At 42.9% G+C, this 12,729-nt stretch overlaps 1 protein-coding gene across 1 annotated transcript in view; it reads right to left on the bottom strand.

The window, feature by feature from the left end:
- FBXW8 (F-box and WD repeat domain containing 8) overlaps window positions 1–12,729 on the bottom strand; it is a 109,504-nt gene that overhangs the window by 71,350 nt on the left and 25,425 nt on the right. The window contains exons 3-4 of the mRNA XM_036448888.2: window positions 7,614–7,778; window positions 3,911–3,999 (exon numbers count right to left, since the gene is read on the bottom strand). Coding sequence (XP_036304781.1) covers window positions 3,911–3,999; window positions 7,614–7,778 — 254 coding nt within the window. The remainder of the gene's footprint in view (window positions 1–3,910; window positions 4,000–7,613; window positions 7,779–12,729) is intronic.

Below are 12,729 nucleotides of genomic sequence, written 5' to 3' on the forward strand. Positions count from 1 at the left end.
AGCCAGTTTGGCTCAGTGGATAGAGTGTCAGCCTGCGGACTAAAGGGTCCTGGGTTCGATTCCAGTTGACACATGCATGGGTTTCAGGCTCAATCCCCAATAGGGGGCATGCTGGAGGCAGCCGATCAATGATTCTCTCTCATCACTGATGTTTCTATCTCTCTCTTCCTTTCTCACATCAATAAAAGTATGTTTAAAATGAATAACTAACTAAATAATAAATAAAATCCTATGATTCTAAGTTGCAAAAACGAAGGAATCAGAGAACAGACAAGAGAAATTGGGAATTTCTCCAGTTTTCTTACATAATGTAAAATATAGGTGGGGGAGATATAACCTACATATTACATTTTAATGCTAACATCCGACAAAATGCTGTGTAGGTACTATGGACATTAGTGAAATATTACATGCCACCTCCAGTTTTAAAAGATGCTTATAAACTGGAAAGAAAACACATGGCTGTAAAGTGAAAATAACAATGTAAAACAAAAGCGTTTGGGGAAACCGTGAGGCCACAGGATCAGCTGCCCTATCAGCTCATCCCTTCCCTGGGAGATGGGAAGGGCAGATGTTGGAGTGGGGGTGAAGGGGTTCAAAGGCTAAGAGCTATGGACATCTATGGGGGTGGACAAGACTCGAGTTGGGCTTTTATAGAATGGGGACTGGGTTTCTTGTGGGGGTGATGAAAATGGTCATCAAAGGTAAATAAACCAAAATCACTGACATACCATTTTAAAGAGTGAATTTTATGGTATGTAAATTACATTTCCCTTCCTCTTCCTCCTCCTCCTCCTCCTTCTTCTTCTTTTTTTTTTTAATGTGGTCAGAGGTAACTAATTAGAACAGTGTAGAAAAACCCAAAGGTACACTGAGGAGAGTAATGAGGAGAAAAGGGGTGGGGGTGCAGGCAGCCTGACTCCCCTCTCTAATGAACATTCGTGTTAGCCTATAGTCTAGTCATTGCCCACTCCTTAATTATCTGGTCTTGCAAGACCTGTTTACCTAAACACTCCCATTTTACAAAGGCCATAAACCATGAACAATACACAACCCCTGGAGGGGTTATCAGTGCTGGCACCCGAGGAAGGTCGGAAGTCTGATCCATATACAGGGGACAGAGAAACAAAAAGATAAAAAGGAAGAGCTTCCTCCATATTGGTGTAATCAGGATTTGGAGAACTGACCCCTGAGTCACTGTACCAGTACATGTGAAACATCTGGAAATAAATGGCTTTTTCCTGTATCTCCGGGTACTCCTGCATATTTTTCAGTCGCCTGGTAAATTCTGTAACATTAGGGAAAGGTAATAGAAATGATCATCCATGAGACAGGAAGGGAAGCAAAGACTGATGGACCAATAGGTGAAAGATCCAGGCTTTGAGAATTATGTGCTTCCTCTGCTGGAAAAACAAGCCTCCAGTAGGCAGGGCCAGGTCCTTTTAGTCTGCTATGTGCCTGAGTGTCTCAGATACACTCATGCACTCATACCTGAGCGTGTGAGTGAATGAGCCTTTGACGGTTACTCTGGGTCTTGTGTGAAAAGAAGAATAAAGACTGGATAACTGTAAGTTTAACAAAATAAAAATTAGTGTAGGCCTGAACAATGTTGCTGCATACCAGGAACATTGGCACACAGGATTGAAAGATGGAAAGAAGCAGGAGACTTTCCAAGAGTCTTTGCTCTCTATCACATATATGAAATATATTTATTGGGTTTACATGCAAAAATGTTACATAAACTCTAGCTAAACAAACTAAATTCTACTTGTGTAAAAAGAGAGAGGGAAAAGAAGGGGGAAAATATAAGCGAGATAAGCAGAAGAGAAAGAAATGATGAGGTGGACACTGTCTCTTTAAGAAGCTCCTTGGAGATACATAACTGTAGAAAGCCTGGTGAATACAACATTGATTGGGAATGAGGTAACCACAAACACCGCTGTCTCAAATGAAAAGGGATTCAAGACCTGACCCAGAAAACAAGCATCGTAACCACCAGATAAAATTTTAATGATAAACACAAGATGCTCTACACACAAGCAAGATATGAAGTATCTGATGCGAGGCCATAAACGTAAGGCTCTCTTAGAAAGAGGAGCTATGAGGAGCCTCTCTGACCCACAGATCAAGTTTCATCTTATCGATCCACAAACTCTGCCATCGCTTTGCTTTGTGCTGTAGAATCGGCAATGTTGAGGGGCCTCCAGGGAACACAGAGGCAGGAAAAAGGACTGGCACCGGCCGGCCTTTGTGAGGTCCATGTCCAGATAAGAAATGCACAATTGGCTTTTGAAATTAAAGTCCCCTTTATTTCTAATTTCTTTTATGACTCTCTCGGTCCAATCTCCACATGCTGTCCTCAAAGGTCTCTGATACTAGGAGACCCCTTCAAGCGAGAAGGACAGAAGTCCCCTTGAGTTAACACGGGACCTAGAATTGGTGGGGGGAAAGAACCTTCTATATCAGGAGCTGTTGGGCCCACCCTTGAGCAGTGGGGGCAGAAGTCCAAAGCCGCACTGGATGAAGTCTAGACTCCTGATCCGTTAATCTTTCTAGAATAATCCTATATAATAAAAGGGTAATATGCAAATTGACCCTAATGGTGGAATGACCAGAACGACCACTGGACTGATCACTATGAGGCACACTGACCACCTTTCCCCAGCTGGCTGGCTCCGATCGCCCGATGGCAAATGGGGAACCGGGAGTGGGGGGAGAAAGGGGAGGGCAGGGCCTGCTGTGGGCCAGGCCTAGGGACCATACCGTGCATGAATTTCGTGCACCGGGCCTCTAGTAGTACTATAGTGCTCTGAGGAAGTCTACTGACCTCTAAATTGTGGCCAGAAAAACAAAAACTAAAGAAAAGTGTTCCTCTATGCTGGACACCTGAACTAATGCAAATCACATTGGATGTAAACTGTAATGGGGGAAAATGTTTTTAATTGCACTTACAAAAAAATTAAAATAAAATGAAACAAAACTAAAAAAACAAAATAAGGGTTCTCCATAGGTGTATCTTGTTTAAAGCAAAAAGTATTTTTCATAGGCATTGCATGCCACAAAATATTAAAATAATCTGACTGCAATTTCAATTCAAATGGTGCTTTTTAAGGAATGCTTCTTAAGGAGAGATTTTTCTTAAAAGAAAAACTTGACTACTACCAAGTTGTCAAGGCCAAGGTTTGTTTTTGTTTTCTGGCAGGTAGGCGCCTCTCTTGGGTGGCTCACGCCTAAGCCAATACAGACTGAGAAATTTCAATGCCCTGGTTTCTATAGCACTAAGTATACAATGTGAGAATCTAGTTCAAAATATCCTCATCCGAAAAAGAAAAGTGACCTTCTCATTATACATTAACGAAATGCATAAACACATCTCTGTAGTAAAATATGAAGAATTCATGAAAGTGGTTTTTAGAACAGAAGCCAAAGGAATCTACAGAAGCTAAAATTAAATTTCTTGGCCACAGAGACAAATAAAAAGCAAACAGGCGCTGTGTGGTGGGAAGGGAGACTGTGTGTGGCCACAGCCCTTCCTCAGTAATAAAAGCTTCAGAACAAGAGCACAAGAGCAGGACCTCTTTGTGCCAACACGTATTATTCTTGCTTGACTTTTTTATGTCTTCATAAAATACAAACTGTTTGCCTTAATGAAAATCTAACGTAACGTGCCACAAGAGTGGTTTTAAAGCTAGGAGAGACATATTGAGACAGATCTGCTCTGCACCATTCGCTTCTCACCACTGACTTCAGAGTTCTCCAATCCCGGAGAAGGGAGTCCTCCAAACATGAGCCATCTATACGAAAGCATGTGCGCCCCAGGGAAGACAATGTCACTGGGACTTGGAGGGGGTACATGAAAACCTAAAAGACCTTAAGATACAGTGTTAAGTGAAAAACTGTCCTAGCTTACCCAGCAATGACCACACCGTCATGAGAGTGCACGTCACATAAAACAGCATCAGGAATGTGTTCCAGCTCACTCACGGCTCCCTTGCGATTCTGCGTAAGGAAAAGGGTGTGCAGGGTTCGTTAGTCTGTGGATAGCAGACACAAAGCATGTCCCTTTCACCTACGCTCCCCCGTGAATTTTTACAGCATGTACTGTGTTCACAGTTATCTGGACATTCAAAAGGACCAAGATGACAGCCAGTACGTTAAGCTGTTAGCATTTACAACACACACACACACACATACACACACGAGCGCACGTGCGCGTGCATACACACAAAATAGAGGGGGTATGGGATACTGCCCCGTTATCCTCAAGGGGATATGAAGGAAATATGTGATCACAAATAACTATAATCCACAAAAGGCTGAATGTGGCAAATCTCAAGAAATTATATAAAGTGTATTAAAAAGTTCTGTTCAGAGGAAAGTATTTAAGGATATTTTACTTGTTAACAACACTTATAAACAACCTGCTTAATAAAATGAAAAAGTATACATAAAGAGAAAAAATCAGGATGGGGAAAAGGAAGAAAGACATTGTTCCTGATTGAGAGGTCAGCGGTTCATGGGAACAGTATTTAAAGGAATCCTTTAGACACATAACACTGGCTGCTCTAAGGAAGGAAGCAGGTGGTAGGTGAAGAGAGGTGTCTCTTTCACTGTATGTCCCTTTCTGACTTAAATTATTTGTACCAGGGCAATCATTATCAACCCAAATATACACATAATTATTTTTAAAATAAAAATAAAGGGAATTTAAAGGAATATAAAGTACTTACATGTGAGATGTTGGGAAGAGTAGAATAGTTAAGCCAAAAGTAAGCATGAATAAAGGTATTCAAGAGCATTCAAGTAACCATAATTTCAGCTTTGCTGTACTGGACCAAGGATAGAAATGGTGTGTATAAGTGCTAAGCACAGTTGTTAGCATACAGCAAATGTTCAATAAATGGTAGCTCTTACTACTACTTATATTATTAGGAGACAGCTGATGACATTCATTTCATTAAAAACATTTAAATGGCTATATTCCAGGCACTGTGTAAGATAACCTGCAGATGATGTCCTTTAAAGACCAAGTCCAAGGCTGAGCAACAAAACTAACACATCCAAGTAGAGCTGTCCTGCTAGTGGATACATGGAGATGGGAGAGAAGGACTTGAGTTTCATCTGTGTGGGGACCATAAGGAACAGCAAAGCTCTTTTGAGGGATGAGGTAGTAAAAGAAAAGGAGAGGGCCTGAGATCAAACCCTGTGTGCTGACGGCATGGACCTGCGCCCCACCCCACGGGCTGCAACCTCACACTGGTATTCTGGTCTTAGAGAAACCCTAGAGGCCCGAGTGAGAAGAATTACTGCAAAAACCAGAAGAGGAATACTACAGCCACCATAACCAGCTTATCAAATCATTTCCACGATGGTTCTCAATTACACATCCATGTAAGTTCATGCAGTTACTATGTAGAAATATCTGAGAACCTTGGGATCCGTTCTCAGGTTCCCCATGCACTGACCTAGGAGATACCAAATCAAATCACCTGCTCAACCTGGAATCAACCACGAATAGCACCAAAGCACAGGATCTCCGTGCAAAGGTCTGTGAGCTTCTCCAGCCCATGCTCACTGAGCACTGGGTGTGAGCCACGCTCTGCAGGAGCGTTACATACATCATTAGACAGTCCTCCTCCCACACCCTACGAGCAGGACTACTCCGAGCCCTACTTTAAAGAAAACAGAGGCACACAGAGGTAAAGCAACTTGTTCTAACACTACTTTTCATGTTTTGATAGGGCTTTCTTTCATTCTAGAATCACAATGAGAATCCCATCACTACAGCGAATATTTATCATTTGATATTTCACTAGTGTAGTCCTCACTGGTGCTATTGTCAAAAAAAATAGGTCCAAGACACTCCAAAGAGAAGCCTCCCTCACATGCTGCCTGCAGTTAAGAATCCAGTTCATCCAAACGACAACCATTTACTGAGCACTGACCAAATAGGGGCTTTGTGCTCGGACGAGAAAAACAATAGTGACGCTCAGTTAAGCTGCATGGAACTTGTGTACTGTTACTGAGTGCCAGGTGCTATGAGGTGGGTTTTTACTAGTAGATCTTCATTTCTGCCCCCTCTGGCCTGAATGGGAAGCTATACCTGCCTCGCCTCTTGCTTTTTCCAATACCAAAGAGGAAATGAAGAACGTGGCTGCTGCTTTCTCTCTCAGGGGCTGACACCTCTAAATGGGGGCCAGGCACACTGAGTAGCTGCAGCTCTCACACTCACACATCTCAAAAGTTTCCCTTCTGCCCAGACGGAGAGGTCCTAGTCAATGCCCAGCTCTCAAGCTTTCGTTAAATTACAGTGCCTCCTACCAGCGGTAGACCCTCTACTTTCTGCCCGCCCCAACCCCCATGCCTGTCTCAGCAGCTCTGTCTCTCATGCATGTCTCTCACAGACCTCACTCAAGCACACAGGCAGGAGGACTGCGGGTCCCTCCACATGAGTTTATCATCTGGTGAGGAAGCAGACCGCGGGCCAGTATGGTTCTTATTGAGTAGCGGTGTCTTCGTGGCCTAAGAAAGGAAAGCTATGCTAACTCTCCTTAGAGAGGTGGTTCTCAACCAGGAGCGGTTTTGCCTCCTGGGGACATGTGAAGATAGCTGAAGACATTTTTGGTTGTCACAGCTGGGGAGAAAGAGAAATGCTACTGGGCATCTACCAGGCAGAGACTACAGGTGCTGGTCAACATCCTACAGCGACAAGACAGCCCTCACCACAAGAACCATCCAGCCCAGTGTCACCAGTGCTGGGTGGAGAAGCCCTGACTCAGAGAACCACTGCTCTTATTCACTTGGCTAGAAATGTCTGAAGCTGCCCAGATCAAGAGCATCGGTCACTAATCAGGTTATGAGGTGACTGGGGACAGGCATGCACACAGGCAATATGTCACCATCAGGAATGAGCAAAGGCTTGTTAATTTCAGAGTCCATTAGGATTGACCTTTAAGGGAGAGGAAGGGGCATGGTTCTGTCCCCTCCATACGACCAACTTCCCAGCTACCCAGGTGGGAAGAGACAGCCACCACATGGCTATCTCATCGTGCCGCAAGCAGCTTTGGGCAACACTGCTCTTGACAGTTATTCCTCAGAAACGCTTCCCTCTGAACATTCTGAGCTGTGATCTAATATTTCTGCAGAGATTCTGAAGTGATAAATGCGATGGAAGTGAGCCAGTAGGTTATGTGAGGGAAGAGAAGACAGTGCTTAGAGACGTTGAATAATCTCCTCTTACATTTCCTGGAAATAGCTCCTCTTTTGTATTCAGGCGCTGCCTTTGCCTTCTTGGTCCTTCCAGAGAGATGGGGAATGTGAAGGGGGCTGCACTGAGCATTACACCCAGCACCCTACCCGGCTCTCTCTCACCCTTCCAGTCCTGGAAACAGGATGCTCCCAAACAGTGTGGCTGGAAATGGGGGCAGAGATTCTAGTGGCGAATAAAATGGGAAACAAGTCCCCAATAGCAGAAGATGCGTTCACCATCATTCTCTCTCTGCTTCTGGCAGTTAATGCAGGCTGTAATTAGAAGGACTTGGTGATTAATCCCAGGCTTGGGTTCCCAGTCCTTGTTAGCTATTCTTCTACAGGTAATATTGGCCACCGCCTACCTTCCAGTTGGTTCTTAACATGTGCTCCTTGGCTCGGCACTCCTTGAAGATGAGCTTCCAGCAAGAATAATCGGAGATGCTGCTCTCGGGAAGGTGCCCTTCCTGCTGGCACAGCCGGTACCAGAGCACTTCATCCTCTGCAATCACCTTCCACGTCTTGCTCACCTAAAGCAGCAGAAGTGACACAAATGTCAAACCCTGCAATTAGAGAAGCCCTTTGTCATCCAAAAATCAATCAACACCTTTATTATTGCCCTGGGTTTATGGCAGTATAAAATGTCTCATTAACAAAACACTCCGAGGTGGGGAAAAAAACCAACAACACAAAAAAACAAGCAAATGTTTCCAGTTTTATCTTTCAAGATTTCAAAATTGTATTATCACCCAATATCACATTTTAGACTGCCTAAAGTATTATATAAGAGGAAAAATACATAAAAGACAAAAACTACACGCTGTTACCATGTTAATAGATGTACAACCACACACAGTTTTTCAGAACAGAATCGCTTTATTTTTTACCAATAGGCACTTGTATTTTCGCCTAATAGAGCCGGAGACCGATGGCCTCTGAGGTGTAAGCAGTAATAAAATAAATATCCATAACTCCAAACTTCTGCTCCTCTGAGAATTTCAAATTTATGTTATGTGTGAAAACTTAAGATTTTAAATGTGTACCTTAAAAAATATTTAACAGAAAACTCAAGCTGTTAACCAGGACTGTACGATCTGATAGAGAGAAATTAATGTTATGTCTGGACTGAATTTCAAATCCCAACAGTGTCCAGAGGAAATGGCCGTTTTAGCTATTAGTGCTCTGCCTTCCAACCCCAACTGAAGGGAACGATGAATTTATTTCACCCCCAGATAATGCACGAAGTGGGGCCAGGCTACAAAAGGTGAACTCCACTGGCAAGTCGAGAAACGGATCCAGTGGCTAACGTAATCCTCGGTCTGCTAGACATCCTGCTTATAGCCCATCTCACTCACTTCTAGTCAAGTAAGAACTGTGACCAGTGGTTTACAGTAACCTGTGCTCCTTACCACTCCCGTGGGGCCATTTCAAGACATCAAATCCCCAGCCAAGAGGAAAGGACATGAGACAGAATGAGGGAGCACGCAGGTGGGGCATGGCACCCACACTGCGCAAGGAGGCCTCGCTCAGTGAAGAAATGGTAGGGAGTTAACTGTTGGAATTGCAGAATAAAGATTTCCGAAAATCTGCTCCCCCGTAAAAGGAAAATGCTGCCAAAAAGTGTCAAAATCAAGTTTTTCATTACTCTGGAAATTAACTGAAGGCTGCAACATTTTGAGAAGCATTTATTCAGGAAAATGGCTGAATGTTGGTAAGAAGTGTAACTTCTGTTTTGTTTTACTTTATGCTAATCTCATCCTCCTCCTTCAGCTCCATGGTAGTGTTGAAAACTAACAGCCTTGCAACTAGAGTAGCTGTAAAAACCAGCAGCTTTGCAGCCACTGGAAGGGCCAGATGGAGTTACAGGTCCTCAAAGGTGCCACCCCCCAGAGAACTGTCACCATCTGACCTGTAGCAGCTAGCTTAAAGCTCTATTCTGAAGGACTGCCTTTTTCCAACCTGACTCAGAGCACTCTATCCTATCTCCAGGGCATTTGTCAAAAACAGTACGGGACAACTGTTGAACACTGCAGCTGCCTATGGCAGAATTAACACGGATCACTTACAAACTCGTCTAAAAAATAGAAGGAACAGTTCCCAACTTATTCTAGGAGGCCAGTATTACCCTGATACCAAAACCAGACAAACACAAGAAATCTATAAACCAATATTCCTTATGAATATACACAAAAATCTTCAAAAAATACTAGCAAACTGAATCTAGCAACATATGAAAAGGACTGTATGCCATGACTAAATGGAATCTCTCCCAGCATGCAAGGTTGGTTTAACATATAAAAATCAATGCAATATATCATACTACTAGAATAAAAGACATAAGCCACATGAAATTCTCATAAATTTTTCTTTAAAACTATTAAAAATTTAAAAACCCGTAAGGGAGTTCTTTACATCCAAAATGAATCTGCACTGCACCAAAAAAATTCATAGCATGGCAAAGTTCCTTTACATAATAACTTCCCCAAGGAGACATAAAGTGATAGGGATATATATGTACATATTTTTTATAACATTTTCAGAAACATGTTTTGATGCTTGCCTCCATTATCCAAGAAGCAGCATGATATAATAGGAAACTAGTTACAATTAGGGAGGGAAACCCAGATTCTAGTGCCAGGTCTTTCACTAACTAGCTGTGCAATGAGAAAGTTACTAGTCTTTCCTGTACCTCTTTTCTCCACCTTGAAACAGAAGGGGAGGTATCAGACCCTAAAATGCCCCTTACAGCACTAAATTCTATGACCAAGGACCTTCATTTCCTCATCTTTAAAATGTGAATAATCATACACCATCACCAACAGAACTGTTGTGGATCTCAATAAAAGAGCTCACAGAAAAGTACTCTATAAATATAATTCTTTCTACATATGATGTATACTAGGTCATGACCGAGAGCACTTCAGATCCCACACAAATACCTTATTATGAAAGTGTGCTGCTCCAAATATTACTTTAAATAAGGAAGCCATTAGCTTCTTCGTATTTTTAGTAAAGAACTTTCATTAGATCCATAGGGGTTTCTACTTGCTCCGTGGCAGCAAAAGCTAAAACTTACAAAGTGAAAGTTAATCAGAAACCAAGAACTCAGTTTGTCTGTCTCAAAATTTCTGATTTTCCATCACAAGCAAACTACATTAAAAAGAATCAATATTACAATACCTTATTCAACAAAAAGTACGTCAGAGCAATATTGATCAACAGGGCACTCTTAATTTTATATTTTGTTCATTCAGTTCTGGCTTTCTTAATTACGTTTCTGCAGTACATGAGAGCATGCAAGTTCTAGGTGTGATGGTCACATCACGTAAGTCACCTTCTCTGTAGGTGTGGACATTGTGCATGCAATTCGCAGTATCAGATGTTAGACCAAGTAGCATAAAGAAGTGCAAAGCTTCTGTCATTTTTCTCAACCAAAGAGTCACACTATAATGCTGAAGGTGTCACACTGGCTCAAGTCTTCAATGGTTTAAGAGCTGAAAAAGTACCAGGAGTCTTAGAAATCAACTAGGCACATCTCCCCATTACAGGAAGGCTCCTCACAGCACCCCTAGCCAGCAGAAGGCTTTTGGTGAAGAGCTGACCTCCCCAATCAGTCTGATTCACTGCCCAGCAACTCTATTAAAAAGTACTTCCTTCCATGAAAGGAAGGTAGAGGGAGAAATAAGAGAGAAATATCAATGATGAGAGAGAATCACTGACCGGCTGCCTCCTGCACACCCCCTCTTAGGGATTGAGCCCACAACCTGGACATGTGCCCTTGACTGGAATCGAACATAGGACCCTTCAATCCACAGGCCAAAGCTCTATCCATCAAGCCAAACCAGCTAGGTAGGGCCTTCAGAGTCTTTTAAAACGCAAATTGTAGTTAAAGAAAAATGTCCACATGTCTTACTTCCACGATATTTATTTTATTTTGTTAATCCTCACCTGAGGATATTTTTCCAGTGACTTTTAGAGAAAGCAGAAGGGGAAGGGAAAGACAGAAACACTGATGTGAGAGACACACATTGACTAGTTGTCTCCCATACGCACCCTGACCGGGGCTGAGATTGAGCTTGCAGCCCAGGTTCATGCCTTGACCAGAACCAAATCTGGAACTCATCAGTCCACAGGCTGACGCTCTATCCACTGAGCCAAATAGGCTAGAATTCCACAATATTTTTAAAATGTAAAGTATTAGTTTAATAAACTTTCTATCCATTTTAAATCTCAGCTCATTGCATACAACCCCCCACCCAGCATTTCTATCATCTTTGCATCTCAATTCTGTCATCCTTTGCATTAGCTACTTCTCCCATACATAGATCATCTGCAAAAGACAGTCTGTGGGACTTCATGTCTTAATTATTTAAAAAAAGTTAACCAGGATGGGACTGAGGACAGAGCCTGTGGCAAACCACTGTAGCACTCCCCCCAGGCAGACATGGGTCCATTAATCAGCCACCCTGGGTCTGGCCACAGCATCAGTTACAAATCCACTTAACCACCCTGTCATCCCACACTTCTCCATCCTCGCCGTAACGGCGTCAGGGAAACAAACCCGCATCTGATCACAAGTGACCAGGCAATGGAGAGCAGGATAATAACTCAATAACACTGGAGTTCCAGTTTTCACTAGACAGAACACCACGGCTTTATTTTTGGCATGTTTGGTCCACAGCTGAGCCTGTCCATGACACTGGGTGGTGTCTGTCCATCTGTCTGTGCCAGAGTGAGTCTCAGCACTGGCAATCACGAGGCGCAGAGACAAACCAACATCAGCTGTCTATGGTGGAGCCCGGCCACTTCGCAGAGAGCTGCAGAGCAGAATCCTTCCCCAACAGGCCCCTGGAATTCAGGGTCCCATACGTATAAAGGCCAGCATTCAGAGACCCTCCTGGGTTCTCAACGGGAGACTGTGCTAACCAACCACAGGGCAGTTCATTCTCATATTCGGAGTACATAAGCCTGTTTTGTAAAAATTACAAAATATAAAATTAAGTAAATTACGAAATGTAACTATTGGACAAAAGATTCGGAGTTGCTAAGAGATCGCATAAATGTCAGTCATGATTTCATTACACAGACCGGCATTTTCCAAAGCACGTTCAGCACAACAGCAGCTCCTCGGGTGTTAATATGTTACTTTCATGCACAGACATGTGTTACATATCTCTAAGGAGATGGAAGAAGCTGCAATCCCAAAACTTACTCGGTTCCTGAACACTTCTTATAAGGAGCATTTCAGAAGCCTAGAGCTCCTTAGAAGACACTTTAAAAAAAAACACAGTGAAATGGGTTTTTGGTCCATCAATTAAGATGTGTTGGATGCTAACTACATGCTAGACACTAAGACTAGCAATTCTCATCCACTTTCCACCTCAACCTGCCAAACTGATACCTTTCTACCAGTGACTCCCCATGAACCAGAGGGAAAGCTTTTGGTGTCTGCCCAGAGTCAGGTTGTATCACAAGACTGGG

Source organism: Pipistrellus kuhlii, unplaced genomic scaffold (assembly GCF_014108245.1).
Source record: "Pipistrellus kuhlii isolate mPipKuh1 unplaced genomic scaffold, mPipKuh1.p scaffold_m20_p_20, whole genome shotgun sequence".
NCBI lineage: Eukaryota > Metazoa > Chordata > Mammalia > Chiroptera > Vespertilionidae > Pipistrellus > Pipistrellus kuhlii.